Below are 18361 nucleotides of genomic sequence, written 5' to 3'. Positions count from 1 at the left end.
AGAGCATGGCGCTTGCAACACCAGGGTTGTGGGTTCGTTTCCCACGGGGGGCCAGTATGAAAAAATGTATGCACTCACTAACTGTAAGTCGCTCTGGATAAGAGCGTCTGCTAAATGACTAAAATGTAAATGTAATATCGTAAGTGAAAGGAGTCATGGACTTCAATGCTGCCAAGAACTCCCCCATATAAACACCACTCATTAAGTATTTTCAACTAACGCTCCCACTTAAGGTGCTATTCCATAATTATATTGTGTGTCTGTCTCAGTGTGCTCAATCCACGGCAACCATAGTAAGGGTTAAGTTATTGAAACTGCATGTATTACCGACATCCCGTTTGTTGCTCTCTATTTCAATATGGGTGTAAGGATTTGTACAAGACTGCATAATGGATCCTATATTCACACTCACAGTGGCATTACTTTCTAGACCACACCCTCTCAGCTCACTGACACCTCCCTATCACCATGCTCTCAGATGTCAATCATGTGTGAGCCACAACCAATCTAAGTAAAGCTTCACAGAGGTGGATAGGCCATGTCACATTTCACAGCTTCACCAAATACCCAAGCCAGACTTCGACCATCCCTTCTCTGTGAGATTCACACACACCCATCATGTTTGGCTGTTAATTGTGCATGTGTTAAGGTGACATAAATAGAACATAGATAGGGGATAATTTTAAGTTTCCTCTCTTATTGGGTCTCTCCATACAGCCAGCCATGCTGGCTAACTCATAAGGGCTATATCATTTGGACTGTAGGGTAATCTGGAGTACTGGTAGCAGAGGGGTGGTGTAGAGCCCTTTCATAATAGTTTCATAATAGAGCGGCAGGTAGCTTAGTGGTTAAGAGCGTTGTGCCAGTAACCGAAAGGTCTCTGGTTCTAATCCCCGAGCCGACTAGGTGAAAAATCTGTCGATGTGCCCTTGAGCAAGGCACTTAACCCTAATTGCTCCTGTAAGTCGCTCTGGATAAGAGCGTCTGCTAAATGACTAAAATGTAAAATGTAAATGTATAATGGTCCTGGCTGTCGTCAGCGATCGATCTGCTCCATCCCCAGTAAACACAATCCTCTTGCAGATGCTCTGGAAATAAGTTGCATGGTAATAGTCATGATGTTGCTCACGCCTTACTGAGCATGACAAAAACAATGCCAGGGCAAGCCAAGCTGCTCTCAAGCAATGCTGCTGCACAAATAATATCCTCTAGAAGCAGCCATCCCACCGGTCAGGAGAAGGAAAATAAAAGAACAAAAACAGCAGGGGAGGTGAGGAACTGGGCTCTTCCTGCCGTAATCAGAAGTCAAGAGTATTTCCTGTCATTGTAGGAGCATGCACGCGCACACACACACACACATATGCAAGCACACGCACGTGAATCCTACTTGGCACAGGCATCCTGCATTGTGGGCCCTTAGGCTCTCCTCTTGATAAACACTTCATTGTGAAAACCTGAGGACTGTGTAAATATTTGCTCAGCCTTATCACCCTCCCTTATCTTGTCGTGAACTTTCCGCACTACATGGCTTCTAGGGCTTTATTTTCTTAATGACTTTGTGAGTTCTGATAACTTCACAGAATAGACTATTGAAATGGGTGGAGAGTTCCTTGAGAGGCTCCTGAAAAACAAATAGTACTGCAATACCTTTAAAATGGGTTAACTCTCACTAACCCTGCCAGCCTCACCTCCCACTAGTGTCAGGGTTGGTGGTTGTGCTATACTGAGGGTCTACTCTATAATCAACACAAAGCCCCATTGGCCCCAAGCCAAGACAAATAGTCAGAGTAGGCCTCCGAGGCCAGCCACTTTGTACAGATATGCCAGAGAGGGGTGCATTCACTAATGACTCAGGCCTTTTCCCTCAATGATGCTGGGGGAGTCAATGGGGAAGAAAATGATTTATAACTTAGTGTTTTTGTTATGAGCATGGCAGAGCTGAACATGCTGGTGTCTTTAGAAAGCAGTATCCTCCTGTGGTATGAATGATTGAGAGGATGTAGTGTTGAAAACAGGTTTCGAATTATTACATTTCTATGAATGACACTACTAGAGAAAGATCTTACCAGAAATACCAAGACACTTGCATCATTCTTTCTGAAGGATAAGACCAAGCAGCACAATACTATTTTCAAAATGATTTTATTGGGAGAACTACAAAAATGTACAGTACAAAGTTAAGTCTCACTCAATTTGTAGTGAACTGACTCTCCAAAAATAATTACAACTTGTCTTTTTGTCCGTTTTTAGTTACATTCAAAAAGCTTTACTTCTGATAAAGTAGTCAAAAAGTACATAGTGCGCATCCCCTGAACTAGTCAATATCAAAGGGAAAAAAGCAAACAAAATCAAGAGTAGAGGAATGAGGAATAAAAAAAAATTAATGGTTGTCCCAAGGTCTTATAAGTGGTAACAACTTTCAAAAGTAATTCAGCTCCAACACTACATTCAATTAAACTTGTGTAAAAGATACATGTAGGAAAAATACTTTATTTGGTTAATATTAAGGCATGTAAGATGGTGAACCCTGTAGGCACTACACAATAATACTGGGGCACAAGGGATTGCTACATTCTTTAGCACGTGGCTGGAATCACAGTGTGACCTCATACAAACAGAAGAAAACAAAATACTTTTTTGGTTAATTTATTTACTTGGGTTCTTTGTCACCGAGTCTGATCTATAAAAAAACAAGGCTAGCTCAGGTTTGGACGGTCTGCACAACCACATTGTTTATACATTCTACAGAAACATCTAGATAAGGATTCTCAAAACACCTTCCACAGCTCTTACAAGCAACCTCAGAACAAACAGCAAATCACGCAAACTTTTGTTTTAATAAACGTAAACAAAATGTATGAAATAAATATCACATACGTTCTCTTAAATTAAGATTTTTTAAAACTCATTTACAATAAAAATAACCAAGTGAAGTTACAAAAGGAGACCAAAAACAATATATATTACTGTGAAAAGAACATACTCCACTTTATGCAGATTAATAATGGCAATCATAATTTAAACATAAAAGAATATAGATCTATTGCTTCATCATACTTGATAAATACAGTATGGACACAAATTACCAACGTATAGCCTATACTTTTCACAAGATAATAAATAAGTTAAATATTTCATAGCCAGTTACGCACTGCTATGTAATCACTCAAAACAGCTAAAAATTATATATATAAATGTATATATACATTTTCAACCATCAGCAGTGATTTCCCCAAACAAACCTAACTCTGAATGCTTTTCAACTAAGCAACAAACTATACTAAATCAAACAAACCACTGCGTGGCGCTGTGAAACAGATTAAAGTTCTGGAATGGAAGTTTAAACTTTCAGAAAGGAACACATACTTAGAAGAAAAGAAAGTTCATTGTGTCAAGGCATTTCTTGGCAGGATGGAAGAAATCTGAAACTGCTTTACAGTCTCGTGTCAAGTCTTGTACACATCTATCCCAGGGAAGTGTGGCTTGCCTGAGACAGACTGCCCTTACTTGCAGCAAAAAAAATAAAATAATTAAGTCACCGATGGAATGCCTTCTGTTGGTATCTACTTTTATACAGCTATCTTTACAAAAAGGAAAAATAACTAATGCCATGTCAAGGACAAATTTCATCCATTGAAAATAACATGATAGGATGTTTAGTCATCAGAAATCGACAGCCTGCTGAAGATTGGCAAACGTTTCCCAGCATCCAAACTTGGAGACTCAGAGCCGCTAAGACTCCCAGAAGAGCTGAGGGACCCGCTCGCATAACTCTCCCGGTCTGAGAGGGAGTCGGGTGGGCTAGGAGGGGAGTCGAACACCGGTGATTCGTTGAGGCGGCGCAGGGACTGCAAGTGGCTCATATTGTATGATGGGGGAGAAGGGGGGCACATGTTGGCTTGAATGTTCCCGTAGTAGGCACCATTGAAATGGTTGTTGCCATAGCCGTTCTGCGTATGCACGGCCAGGGGAGCAAGTAAGGCTTTCAGATCATGGCCAGGAAAATTGAATGCACTGTTCACACAAGACATGGAGTTGGGAGACAGTACGTCCTCATAATAGTTGGGAGAGCAAGAGGAGTTTGAGGGGGGTGGTGGTGTGCGGGACGTGGGGCTCTCGAGCAGTGGCGACTCAAGTCCGTGGTGGCTGGAAAAACCTGAAAAACTCAGGCTGTGGTGAAGCTTTGGTCTGTCCCGGTTGTACCCGACTTGCTGTGGCACAACATCGCTTTGAACATAGCCGCAGAGCTCGCGGGCTGACTTGGGTTCCACCTGCACGTTGGCGTTGCTTGGAGCGGGTCTTCGCTCATCAGCGTTGTGGATAAAATGACAGCGGGGACCATAGGGGCAGAAGCCAATAGTGTGGAAAGTGCGACAGGGCTCGGTTTTGTACTTAGGGTGACGAGACAAATTCCTCAGCTCATGGTAGCCGTGCGCAAACTGGCACTTCTCTCCGTATTTGCACGCTCCGTTCTCCTCGAAGGGCCTGCAGAGTTCTGTCTTGTAGCGGGTGGAGTTGATCTGAGAGCCTGGCTTCTGCTGCACGATCTGCAGCTGCTGGCTACGGTCCCCGTTCTCGCTGTATGTCCGGTCGCGGAACTGGTTCTCCTTGTTCATAATGGCAGTACTGCTGCTCGTTGTGTTCTCCATCAAATTACTGTAGGAGTTGGTTGAGTACTTGTTGCTGTTGTTGGTCATTGCTTCCATGTTGGTGGTCGAGTTTCTACGGAAAAAACCCGGCGTGAAAGAACTGTTGGAGCTATGTGTAGTCACTGGAGCCCCCACCGCTTTCTTGTCCAGTATGCTATTGATGTGATTCATAGCGTTCATGTTCATGCTTTTATCTTGCTGTTGAGAGGAAATACAAATTAGCAATGCATTTCCACTAATACGGTTTTGGACGAATACATACATCCTGATAAAAACAAGATTACAAACGTAAACTTTGTTACAAGTAAAAACTGTAGGGCGCATGCCAGCTACAAGTTCTTGCTCGCTAGCAAGCGGGTTGCTATTTGTAGTTGTAACCTACTGAAAATAAATGCATGCTCCAAGTTAGTTAGCCATCAGACCTTGTAAAAAAAAGTATAAAATATTTTCCAACTCCAAACAATGGGGAAATGTACTTTGAAACTAAAACGTACCTTGTAAAGCATATCGATGTCGTAGAAAGCGGACAAGATGGTTGCAGACATCTCTTTTTCTGAAGTTCTGTCACAGTAGCTCTCATAGAGGACCAACCAGGATCCTTCAATGCACGAGGCAACTGTTGTAAATTGTGCCTCAACTGGTTTTAGAACGTTCTGAAAAACGAATGTGCAATTCCAGTGGTAGAGATGAAACAACAAGTAGGTGAAAGTTCCTTGTGTTGTAGGTTCTTCCTTAGAGAAGCGCTGAGCCAGACTGCTTCACTAACTACTTTTCCTCTGCACATGGATATAAATGCTTTGCGGTGGCTCGCATGGGTGGAGTTTTCTGAAGTTGTAGCAAAGTTTGGCAGGGCACGCCCCCGTTTTCAAATGTCTTCCAGTCACTGGTTGGCCTCCTATTATTATACCCCGCCTTGAAATTCTCCTCCAAAATTCTACTACACAACGAAATTGTGTAAGGTTCCATTTAATTAGTAATTAGAATACTAATACTAGTAATACAGTAGTAGTTGCTAGAAAAGTCATTTATCTTTGTACACGTTTAGACAAATACACAATACAAACTGTAAAGACCACTGCTTTTGATCTCGCTCTGTTTCGCACGCTTGAGTGGGACAGCAAGTGTTGGGGAAATCATATGAATTAATGCAGCCAGAGTGCAATGCATTTTTTTGTTTCGGTTTGTTCGAGTGGTTGCATAATGATAATCCACACCGCCGAAATTATGCTCTAGTCCAGGGCTCTAAAACCCTGTTCCTGGAGAGCTATTGTCCTATAGGTTCACTCCAGCACTCATTTCTAGCGCACCTGATTCAAATAGCTTGTTGATAAACTGAATCAAGTTAGTAACAACTGGGGTTGGAGCGAAAACCTACAGCTCTCCAGGAACAGGGTTGGGGAAGCCCTGCGCATAGTCTATTACGAATGACAAAAGACAGTAATTGTCCACTCCAACGTGGTCAAATAACCTACTTATATTTTTAAAAAGACATTACATAAGAATAGAGTTGATTGGCCTCCCAGTATTCAATTGTTGTGCAGCACAAGACATTTACATATACGATGGTTAATTGAAATATAACAAGGACACGAGTTCAAAGTAGCACTCATTGAATTTCCAACCAGCCACTCATTATACACAGAGCGTTCAGCCATCTAGTCTATACTGTGACTCTGTACTGTGGCTCAGCCGCACACAATCTCAGAACACACAGAGTTAACTGAAAGAATGTGAATCTCTGTAAAAAAGAAGTGAAACACTGCCCCCCTGAGAGCAACGCCCAAAATGAATTTACAGACTTGAGCGCCACCTGCTGAGGTGCAAGGCATGATTTAAATTTAAAATATCCTATTTTGTCAGTGCGATGTACCAAAAACGAACACAATTGAAAGCTATGAAAGTGTGAGAATGAAAATACTCTAAATTGGAGCCAAACCAAGTTCACAGCCACATACAAAGACTGCATAATTAGCAATGAGGTGCAGAGCAGAAGCAGGGTTATATTAGGGTCCCACAAGGGATATCTTTTTGTTTGGAATGTTACAATTATGTACAAAACATATCACCATAAATTGCAGGTTTCTGTGACACCAGTTACCATCAAGTCTTTCCCAAATGACCAAATCTGAAAGTGCATTGTGCTGCCTTTTGCATCATTCAATAATCATACTGTGGTTTAGCTGCTGAGAGCTGGATATAAAAAAAGCCAACTAGCAACAGCTGAAAACAAATGACAACAGGTTGGAATCTACTACTACGAACCCTTCAATTTGAGCTGGGGCTGCACTCCTATTTGAGCTTGAGCGTTTATGATGATAAATATTCTAATGCCAAGGACGGCAAGCCTCATACTTTGAGAAATCCCTTGAACAAGTCCTCATCTGCAAAAAACACTCTCCCATCACACAGTGCTGTTTTTATTGGGGGATGTTCAAGTGTTCCAAAACATTACAGAATTTTTACAGTAACAGGGAACATTGCCAGTACTACAGAGCGAGACTGCCCAGCTGTCTGCACGGGTCGCAGGCACAGGACAGTGGACCATTGTATTGCCCTCCTAATTACATAACCTAGGAAACCAAGGGTGCATAAAAACCTATTCAAATGGATGAGAAGAGTCCACTGGAAAACGTGTTAAATATATGAAAATGACCTATCTTACAACATAACCGAGGACAGCTGTAAATGGAACAAATAGAATTCCGAGGGTAATTTAGGGTGAACACATCTGCTTTAGCAACCCATGCATTGTCAACGGATTTACTCTCTCCTACCCACTAAAACCACACTGTTGGTGCTTGTTTTTGAGGCCCTTATGGCTCAGGCGGTTGTGTGGATTTAATCTAAATGTCCGAAGTACACAACAGCTTTGGAGGCTATGTTTATGTGGAGTAGAGTGCACTGTATACATGTCGCTGGTTCGAATCCCAGAGGCCGGCAAGGTGTAAAGATGTGCTGTTCTGCCCTTGAGCAAGGCAGTTAACCCCCAACAACAACTGCTCCGCTGGCGTCGATGACGTGGACGTTGATTAAGGCCCTTCGCACCTCTCAGATTCAAAGGGGTTGGGTTAAATGCAGAAGACCCATTTCGGTTGAATGCTTTCAGTTGTGCAACTGACTAGCCCTTTCCCTTTCCCTTATCCATGTGACAGTGTAGTTGATATGAGAACAGTGTATGAAGTGTTATGTAGTGCTAAAGGAAAACTATGTCCCAGCACATAGGTTGAAGCCTCAGTGCTCAGTCCTGTTGTACAAGGTGCTGTGAGGAAGCATACATACAGTGGGGGAAAAAAGTATTTAGTCAGCCACCAATTGTGCAAGTTCTCCCACTTAAAAAGATGAGAGGCCTGTAATTTTCATCATAGGTACACGTCAACTATGACAGACAAAATGAGAATTTTTTTCTCCAGAAAATCACATTGTAGGATTTTTAATGAATTTATTTGCAAATTATGCTGGAAAAAAAATATTTGGTCAATAACAAAAGTTTCTCAATACTTTGTTATATACCCTTTGTTGGCAATGACACAGGTCAAACGTTTTCTGTAAGTCTTCACAAGGTTTTCACACACTGTTGCTGATATTTTGGCCCATTCCTCCATGCAGATCTCCTCTAGAGCAGTGATGTTTTGGGGCTGTCGCTGGGCAACAAGGACTTTCAACTCCCTCCAAAGATTTTCTATGGGGTTGAGATCTGGAGACTGGCTAGGCCACTCCAGGACCTTGAAATGCTTCTTACGAAGCCACTCCTTCGTTGCCCGGGCGGTGTGTTTGGGATCATTGTCATGCTGAAAGACCCAGCCACGTTTCATCTTCAATGCCCTTGCTGATGGAAGGAGGTTTTCACTCAAAATCTCACGATACATGGCCCCATTCATTCTTTCCTTTACACGGATCAGTCGTCCTGGTCCCTTTGCAGAAAAACAGCCCCAAAGCATGATGTTTCCACCCCCATGCTTCACAGTAGGTATGGTGTTCTTTGGATGCAACTCAGCATTCTTTGTCCTCCAAACACGACGAGTTGAGTTTTTACCAAAAAGTTATATTTTGGTTTCATCTGACCATATGACATTCTCCCAATCCTCTTCTGGATCATCCAAATGCACTCTAGCAAACTTCAGACGGGCCTGGACATGTACTGGCTTAAGCAGGGGGACACGTCTGGCACTGCAGGATTTGAGTCCCTGGCGGCGTAGTGTGTTACTGATGGTAGGCTTTGTTACTTTGGTCCCAGCTCTCTGCAGGTCATTCACTAGGTCCCCCGTGTGGTTCTGGGATTTTTGCTCACCGTTCTTGTGATCATTTTGACCCCACGGGGTGAGATCTTGCGTGGAGCCCCAGATCGAGGGAGATTATCAGTGGTCTTGTATGTCTTCCATTTCCTAATAATTGCTCCCACAGTTGATTTCTTCAAACCAAGCTGCTTACCTATTGCAGATTCAGTCTTCCCAGCCTGGTGCAGGTCTACAATTTTGTTTCTGGTGTCCTTTGACAGCTCTTTGGTCTTGGCCATAGTGAAGTTTGGAGTGTGACTGTTTGAGGTTGTGGACAGGTGTCTTTTATACTGATAACAAGTTCAAACAGGTGCCATTAATACAGGTAACGAGTGGAGGACAGAGGAGCCTCTTAAAGAAGAAGTTACAGGTCTGTGAGAGCCAGAAATCTTGCTTGTTTGTAGGTGACCAAATACTTATTTTCCACCATAATTTGCAAATAAATTCATAAAAAATCCTACAATGTGATTTTCTGGATTTTTTTCTTCTCAATTTGTCTTTCATAGTTGACGTGTACCTATGATGAAAATTACAGTCCTCTCTCATCTTTTTTAAGTGGGAGAACTTGCACAATTGGTGGCTGACTAAATACTTTTTTCCCCCACTGTACACATACCGTCCTGTGGTTGTTTTTATGAATCACGAGGCACATGAATTAGGCATCTTTAATTTGAAAAACAAAAACAAAACTCGAACATAAACACTTTCAGCAGTACATTCCCTTATAAAACTAATACATCCACTGCTGATTAAAATTTAAATGTTAGTCATTAAAATGTGTACTGCTTGCATAATTGTTCAAATCAAAATATTTATTTGAGTCTAAAAGTAGCGAGACCATTGATGTATTTCCAGACACTCCAGGCACTGAGTGATGTCTCATAGCTGAAAAATGTAATTCCATAAGTGTGGTTAATGCATCATACTCCAACCATTTTCCCCCATCCGTTATCTTGACAAGTGAATACTTTACAGAACTCCAACCTGCATTTCTATCGAGGGATGGTTCTGTATTGCGGGATTGTCTCAATCTACAAACCAAATCTACCTTTACTCTGGTCTTGAGCCCTGAAACTGACCAAGGATGTTAACTTACTAGTGGCTATGGTGTCTTAGACCAACATTGACCTTCCCTGGTCCTCAGCCTGACAGCCCAGTCTGTCTCAGGGTCCCCAGTATATCCAGAGCCAGTGTGGCCCTCTCCTGCTGCAGGGCCAGCCGGGTGTGCTCTATGCTGCAGGAGAACTGGGGCAGGGCTGGGAGGCCATCCAGAGCCTGCTGGGTGGCCAGGGATAGGGCATCTGCCGAAAGTCTGAGCAGCTCTGCCTGCTTCTGGTTCAGAGCCTTCAGCCCTGGGGCCTTGAAGAGGACACCCAGGTGTCTGTGTAGCAGACGTGCCCACTGAACAGGCTCAGCCCAAAGGTTCAGATCACCCTTCTCAAACAGTAATTCCTCTTCATCCTGTGCAGAGGAGATGAGAGTGAATGGAAGATGAGAACTAATGTGTTCAAATGGAAGGTGGAAAAGGGTAATGAATGGATCCAGATTGAATTAAGTTAATTTGATGCTTTAATGCATTTCAGAGATTGGTTGTAGAGGGATGAAGAAGAAGATACTCTGCCAAAGGGCATAGACATCAACTCCCCATTCCATCTCATCTCATCCAGTCGAATCCCAACTCTTTGGAAGGTGTGTGTTTCTCCTTACCAGGCCAGCTGCCTCTACTGTGGCTGTCTCTTGCTCCTGGTCTCCCTTGACGTCTCCCAGCAGCCACTCTGTCAGGGTGAGGATGCCCGTTGGCACCTGCCCCCACAGCTGGAACAGCTGGCATAGCAACCCCACACCCATGTCCAGGGCAACAGGTGGGCACACCGAGACACAGGCCACATCTAGGGACACAGGGGACAGAGTCAACAACAGGAGGTTGAGGTTCACATACCTATTTTCACATTCTGAGAATCTGGAGAGAAGCGAGAGGGGTAAGTATGGTTTGGAGAGCAGGGGAGTCTTTAGGGGCAACAGGCACCAGAAAGAGAAACACTGTTCTAGTACAATAGCACTGATGAAGCTATAATGTGGATGTTCTTTTGGTTCATAGCATCCGTTACCATAAGGCCCATAGAACACTAAATAAGGAGCGGGAGAGAAAAACAGCAGAGAAGTCTGCTCCCAATCGGTTGTCTGACACAGGATCAATGCGAAGGTTATACAAAAGATTGATGCACTTTGGTCTTTATGTTCCAGACCAAGTGTGTGTTCTCTTCTGGACCTTGAACCCATTATGGGAAAGAAAGCTATAACTCATGTAAAAATAAATAAAAATAACACACACCAAGGGTTGAGCTGGGAAAGAGTGTATGGGAGAGAGCACAGGAAGTGTCTAAGTGAAAAGAAAGAGAAAATACGCCACTTTAGGCGGGAGGACATGACAGTATTAACACTCCTCCAACAACAGCCTCTAGCCATAGATTGAATGACTCCATGCATCAATTTGAAAGCTCTCTGCAACTGTGTGCATGTGTTGGTGTGTTTTTGTGCTATTATCCCATGACCATGCACTGCATAGCTGATAGCCGGAGATAACACAAGGGACTTCAAAAGTAATTCAGGCCTACCAGTCAAAACACTACCACCATGGGGGGGGGGAGGAAGAGGGGCAGAGATGGGAGGAAAGCCTCACCTTAACCCCTATCAACATCCCCACACACCATCCCAAACCACCACCATAACCCTAGCCGTGCTGGGAATCCTGGCTGTTCAGGAGGATTTGGGTTTTCCCTTCTAAAAGGGGGTGTAAAACCAAGGGCTTGAGATTCAAGGAAGCCCACTCTGAACCTAAGAAGTTGTTGATTGTACGGTATTATCAGGGATTATGTGTGTTGAGCTGGAGTGGCATGTTCCTTTCTTGAACCAAAGTGTTGTGCCACCCCCTCTCTGGGTTGGCCCGGCTCTGGTGTCACCCCAGCCATTCATCCCAGAGGGGGAGAGAAGGTGACAGGCTTTACCGCTGGACCCGGGCCAGCGTGCTTCAAAACACAACCAGCCCCAAACATTAAGGCATAACAGGAAACTAGCCACTTATCAATTGATGGACTTTCGTGAGGTTTCACACTTCACTAACAAGATTTCCCCTTGTCTGTCCTCGGCTTACAGTACACAACATCCACACTCCTCTCAGGGGATTGGCTTTCCACTGCTATTACTCGTGTGTGTGTGTGTGTGTGTGTGTGTGTGTGTGTGTGTGTGGTGGGGCAAGAGTGTCGGTGTTCGAGTGTGTTGTTTATGTGAGTAACAGTGTATATCTAACGATCTTATCGAAGAGAAGACAGGGCAGCATATTCCTGTTGGTTAATGGGGCCGGCAGGGGGTGACAACCACTACTACATTTGGCACACTGTAAGCCTGTTGGCACTCAGTGGATAGAATAGGACAGGAGGTGTGGAGAGCAATCCAGGAGTATACACTATACAAAGTATATGGACTCCTGCAATTATAAATCTCATAATAACCTGCTCAGTAAAACATATTCACTCTACCATAACATGACATGAGGAAAGGTACTGAATGGCATTGTATGAGCTACAGCTGCACTGGAAATAGATTTAGACTCATTTCAGAGAGATCAATGCCTGTTCCAAGTCCTGCCCTTCAGTCACGTCAATGGTATTTCGGGGTGAATTTTTCCCATCCGCCTCATTTCTGCATCGGTACGCAGCCAGCAAGCTCTGTGCCATGTTTCGCTATGACACAGAGCTAGATCCCGGCAGGAAAGGAGGACGCTTAATTCCTGAAATCAATATGTGGTGGGAGTCTTCGGCTGGAACTAATTTTTTTTTAATGTTTGGAAATAAGGAAAGAGAGAAGGGAGCTTTGGTGTTCCGCAAATCTGCGACATAGCTTCTGCAGCTGGGGGGTGTCGGGTGTACCAATGACGGAGGGGGATTTTTGGGAGGGGGGCTGTAATGATCATGCTGTGTGTTGGAGTGTGAGGGGAGTTACACGCCCACACTCCATTCTGCTGCTCAGCCACCCACATCAGAGGGATAGGGGGCCTCAGTACGCCCCTTCTATGCCCAGTTTTAACCCACCTGGGCCCCTAACCTTGGGAACACACCGGCCCTTGCCCCGGCCCCTCCACCTGCATTTCTAACAAGGCCCTGCTCTGCTTAATCTTTCACTCTTCACAGCTCAGAGAAACAAGTCTGTTTTGAGTGCTGGTACACAAATGGTTAAAATCTTGGTTTACTACAGTGTATGGTTTTGTATACCTGTACCTATATGTCTACACACATTCACAGGCAGTAACACATACACACACACAAAAACACACACACACAGACAAACAAAAAACACACACACCAGGGTTTTGTGACCGGGAAGATTTTAATTTACCGTCCATTTGAGAAATTTACCGGAACCATATATGCATGTAACCCATTAGGGCATCCACCCAAGGTGCTCAGAATGACAGAAATCACACTTAGATTATGGTCATCTTAACAGAACATGCAGCTCCTGTAATGAAGCAGCCACTAAATCGTCATTTTCAAACCGAGATGCTGGTTATGGCATATGAGGAAGTCTTTCTAAAATAATTGCATCCACATTTCAAATGGTCGGATTTTGGCTAGGCTACTTTGAAGCAAGGTAAGACACGCCTCATTATATGAAGTAAAACATTCAGGTTACAAACAATTCAGTATCAGTTTTCAAAATGCATGCCACCAGCTCACATTGCAAAGTGGTGGGTGACATGCTGATAGCCTACCTACCATTGCCTATGTACTTGAATGGTGAATGGGAGGCCGCTTCAATTACCAGTTGAGAATTTTTTTTAAAAACTATTCTTAAAAATGGTGGACATCAAAACAGTTAACACGCAATTGCATTTAGAATTGCTGTGCTATGACTGGGCTTATATAAAAACACATTTCACTCCAGCAGAAACGCGCTGATGAGCTGCAGCAGCACTGGCACTGAGGTGATATTCCGCTCAAAATAGGCTCTTTATATGGTGCGCGTCACAAATAAGATACACTTCAAGACCAAAAGTATGTGGACACCTGTTTGTCGAACACCTCATTCCAAAATAATGGCCATTAATATGGAGTTGGTCCCCCCTATGCTGCTATAACAGCCTCCACTCTTCTGGAAAGGCTTTCCACTAGATGTTGGAACATTTCTGCGGGGACTTGCTTCCATTCAACCACAAGAGCATTAGTGAGGTTGGGTATTGATGTTGGGCGATTAGGCCTGGCTTGCAGTCGGCTTTCCAATTCATCCTAAAGGTGTTCGATGAGGTTGAGGTCAGGGCTCTGTGCAGGCCAGTCAAGTTCTTCCACACTGATCTCTGTATGGACCTAGCTTTGTACACGGGGGCATTGTCATGCTGAAACAGGAAAGGGCCTTCCTCAAAGTGTTGCCACAAAGTTGGAAGCACAGAATCGTCTAGAATGCCATTGTATGCTGTAGCATTAAGATTTCCCTTCACTGGAACTAAGGGGCCTAGCCCGAACCATGAAAAACAGCCCCAGACCATTATTCCTCCTCCACCAAACATTACAGTTGGCACAATGCATTGGGCAGGTAGCGTTCTCCTGGCATCCGCCAAACCCAGATTCGTCCGTCGGACTGCCAGATGGTGAAGTGTGATTCATCACTCCAGAGAACACGTTTCCACTGCTCCAGTCCAATGGCGGCGAGCTTTACATAACTCCAACCGACGCTTGGCATTGCGCATGGTGATCTTAGGCTTGTGTGCGGCTGCTAGGCCATGGAAAACCATTTCATGACGCTCCCGACAAAAAGCTATTGTGCTGACATTGCTTCCAGAGGCAGTTTGGAAGTCGGTAGTGAGTTTTGCAACCGAGGACAGACGATTTTTACGCACTACGCGCTTCAGCACTCGGCGGTCCCGTTCTGTGAGCTTGTGTGGCCTACCACTTCGCAGCTGAGCCGTTGTTGCTCTTAGACATTTCCACTTCACAATAACGGCACTTACAGTTGACCGGGGCAGTTCTAGCAGGGCAGAAATCTGACAAACTGACTTGTTGGAAAGGTGGCATCCTATGACGGTGCCACGTTGAAAGTCACTGAGCTCTTCAGTAAGGCCATTCTACAGCCAATGTTTGTCTATGGAGTTTGTATGGCTGTGTGCTCGATTTTATACACCTGTCAGCAACGGGTATGGCTGAAATAGCCGAATCTACTAATTTGAAGGGGTGTCCAAATACTTTTGTATATACAGTGTACATGTAGACTAATGAAAATAAACACGCGCCAATTTAGTTCCACTAAATTATACAAATTAGCCTACAGACCGATAAGCATTACGGTCAAATGTATTTCCATATAGCGAGTGTGCACACTGGTATTGGCACGTGGGCTCTAGCCAACTGCACACTTTATCTGCGTGCTGTTGGCTAGAATGCACATTTAGCCTACTTCGATATGATGGTTATTATATCAAGGCAGTGTCACAACCAGCCGTGACCGGGAGTCCCATAGGGCGGCGCACAATTGGCCCAGCGTCGTCCGGGTAAGGGGAGGGTTTGGCCGGGGGTACTTTACTTGGCTCATAGCGCTCTAGCGACTCCTTGTGGCGGGCAGGGCGCCTGCAGGCTGACTTCGGTCGTCAGTTAAACAGTGTTTCCTCCGACACATTGGTGCAGCTGGGTCCCGGGTTCAGCGGGCGGGTGTCTCCCGAGCCCATTGGGGAGTTGCAGTGATGAGACAAGATCGTAATTGGATCGCTATTGGATATCACGAAATTGAAAACTAATATATATATATATATATATATATATATATATATATATATATATATATAGAGAGAGAGAGAGAGAGAGTGGGGAGAACGAGTATTTGATACACTGGCGATTTTGCAAGTTTTCCTACTTACAAAGCATGTAGAGGTCTGTAATTTTTATCATAGGTACACTTCAACTGTGAGAGACGGAATCTAAAACAAAAATCCAGAAAATCACATTGTATGATTTCTAAGTAATTCATTTGCATTTTATTGCATGACAAAGTTTCGGATATTTTTTTTATAACCCAACCCTGATCTGTACTTCTCCACAACTTTGTCCCTGACCTGTTTGGAGAGCTCCTTGGTCTTCATGGTGCTGCTTGCTTGGTGGTGCCCCTTGCTTAGTGGTGTTGCAGACTCTGGGGCCTTTCAGAACAGGTGTATATATACTGAGATCATGTGACCGATCATGTGACACTTAATATTGCACACAGGTGGACTTTATTTAACTAATTATGTGACTTCTGAAGGTAATTGGTTGCATCAGATCTTATTTAGGGGCTTCATAGCAAGGGGGTGAATACATATGCACACACCACTTTTCCGTTATTTATTTTGTAGAATTTTTTGAAACAAGTTATTTTTTTCATTTCACTTCACCAATTTTGACTATTTTGTGTATGTTCATTACATGAAATCCAAATAAAAATCCATTTAAATTACAGGTTGTAATTCAACAAAATAGGAAAAACGCCAAGGGGGATGAATACTTTTGCAAGGCACTGTAAGTATCGTGACGTCCCTGGCAATTCCCAGCCCTAATGAATGCTCCATTCATACATTACCAACCCAGGTTTAATGATTGAAGGATTCCCAGTTAAAACAGAACAAACCTGGTTTATAAGTGAAAAATCCTTTGCTACATCAGGATATCCTCCTATTATTGTGCTGCTGTAAATGAATGGACAGAGCAGCACACACACATACATTACATAATATTGACGTTAATATTGATATGGGTTGAGAGTGTGGATTCAATGATGGTTCATTTATATATATCATTGACAAATGATGGTTCATTGAGAATGGCCTAGATAAAAACACAGGTCAGCACAGCCCATAACACCACTACTGTTTATGTTTTTCAGTCTGCAGAGAATCACACTTTATTCTAAATTGAATAAACAATTATAACATCCACAACTACAGTCATAATCACCATAATTAACTTACATAAAGGTGCTACACATAGGATTTTTTGCCGGAGTGGGAGAAAGTAACTTAGTTGTAGTCACAATCTGGTTACCAAAAACGACAAACAATTATGCTTTAGCGTTTTTACATATTTATTAACTTACAGATATCTTCGGCACTACCCAAAATGCACTATTTCTCAACGTAATGTGGAGAACCAGTGCTACCTAGCTATTTAGTTCCAGCTGGCTAACTTTAGCTACTAGCCATGCTAGCATGTAATTACAATTCAAACCAAGTTTGGTGCTGGTGAGCTACTATGTACATCCACGAAGAAGAAACCATATAAATTAATGCGAAAAACTGCAACGCCTCTTCTCCTGTGCGTTTGGTAGTGGTAGTCGAGTAAGTGAGTGAGTGTTGTAGTAGATTTACGTCGTTTGTAGCTAGTGCAGTAATACCCGCATAGTGCTGTTATACCCACAAGGACGGTGTTACGACTCATTTGTGGCCCAAAAACGACAAGCAAGCTTTGAAGTCGGAACGGTTTGTCCGGTTGAAGCGAGCGGATTGGAGTATGGGAACCCTGCGCATATCTACTTACACTACCAGTCGAAGGTCTGGACACACCTACTCATTTTCTTTATTTTTTACTATTCTTTACATTGTAGAATAATAGTGAAGAATTCAAAACTATGAAATTACACATATGGAATCATGTAGTAACAAAAAAAGTGTTAAACAAATCAAAATACATTTTATATTTGAGATTCTTCAAAGTAGCCACCCTTTGCCTTTATAACAGCTTTGCACACTTGGCATTCTCTCAACCAGCTTCATGAGGTAGTCACCTGGAATGCATTTCAATTAACAGGTGTGCATTCTTAAAAGTTAATTTGTGGAATTTATTTCCTTCTTAATGCGTTTGAGCCATATCAGTTGTGTTGTGACAAGGTAGGGGGGTATACAGAAGATAGCCCTATTTGGTAAAAGACCAAGTCCCTATTATGGCAAGAACAGCTCAAATAAGCAAAGCGAAACTACAGTCCATCATTACTTTAAGACATGAAGGTCAGTCAATACGGAACATTTCAAGAACTTTGAAAGTTTCTTCAAGTGCAGCCGCAAAGACAATCAAGCACTATGATGAAACTGGCTCTCATGAGGACCGCCACAGGAATGGAAGACCCAGAGTTACCTCTGCTGCAGAGGATAAGTTCATTAGAGTTACAATCCTCAGAAATTGCAGCCCAAATAAATGCTTCAGAGTTCAAGTAACAGACACATCTCAACATCAACTGTTCAGAGGGGACTGTGTGAATCAGGCCTTCATGGTCGAATTGCTGCTAAGAAACCACTACTAAAGGACACCAATAAGAAGAAGAGACCTGCTTGGGCCAAGAAACACAAGCAATGGACATTAGACAGGTGGAAATGTGTCCTTTGGTCTGGAGTCCAAATTTGAGATTTTTGGTTCCAACCGCCGTGTCTTT

General features: G+C 43.3%; 2 protein-coding genes across 3 annotated transcripts in view; both read right to left on the bottom strand.

Annotated features, from left to right (window-relative positions):
* Window positions 1–2125: 2125 nt before the first annotated feature.
* On the bottom strand, window positions 2126–5440 carry LOC121553195 (mRNA decay activator protein ZFP36L2-A-like). The gene is made up of 2 exons (XM_041866194.2): window positions 5144–5440; window positions 2126–4847 (listed from the first exon to the last, which is right to left on the bottom strand). Exons 1-2 carry the CDS (start codon window positions 5192–5194, stop codon window positions 3657–3659), a joined length of 1242 nt encoding a protein of 413 aa, XP_041722128.2. The 5' UTR covers window positions 5195–5440; the 3' UTR covers window positions 2126–3656.
* A 4134-nt stretch (window positions 5441–9574) lies between these two features.
* Window positions 9575–18361, bottom strand: part of thada (THADA armadillo repeat containing) — a 114279-nt gene continuing 105492 nt past the window's right edge. For both annotated transcript variants that reach the window (XM_045211535.1, XM_041866187.2), the window contains exons 37-38: window positions 10631–10812; window positions 9575–10384 (exon numbers count right to left, since the gene is read on the bottom strand). In XM_045211535.1, the coding sequence (XP_045067470.1) occupies window positions 10064–10384; window positions 10631–10812 (503 nt within the window). In that variant the 3' untranslated portion in view covers window positions 9575–10063. The remainder of the gene's footprint in view (window positions 10385–10630; window positions 10813–18361) is intronic.

The sequence above is a fragment of the Coregonus clupeaformis genome, chromosome 37 (genome assembly GCF_020615455.1).
Source record: "Coregonus clupeaformis isolate EN_2021a chromosome 37, ASM2061545v1, whole genome shotgun sequence".
NCBI classification, from domain to species: Eukaryota; Metazoa; Chordata; class Actinopteri; order Salmoniformes; family Salmonidae; genus Coregonus; species Coregonus clupeaformis.
Note: the sequence above shows the minus strand (reverse complement) of the source record. Positions and strands in the feature narration are given on the sequence as shown.

Bases quoted from the DNA above. Each gene is read 5' to 3' on its own strand.
- LOC121553195 (XM_041866194.2), bottom strand. From the start codon at position 5,194: ATGTCTGCAACCATCTTGTCCGCTTTCTACGACATCGATATGCTTTAC. The intron at 4,848-5,143 runs GTACGTTTTAGT...TCCTCTCAACAG, and splicing joins ACATCGATATGCTTTACAAG to CAAGATAAAAGCATGAACAT.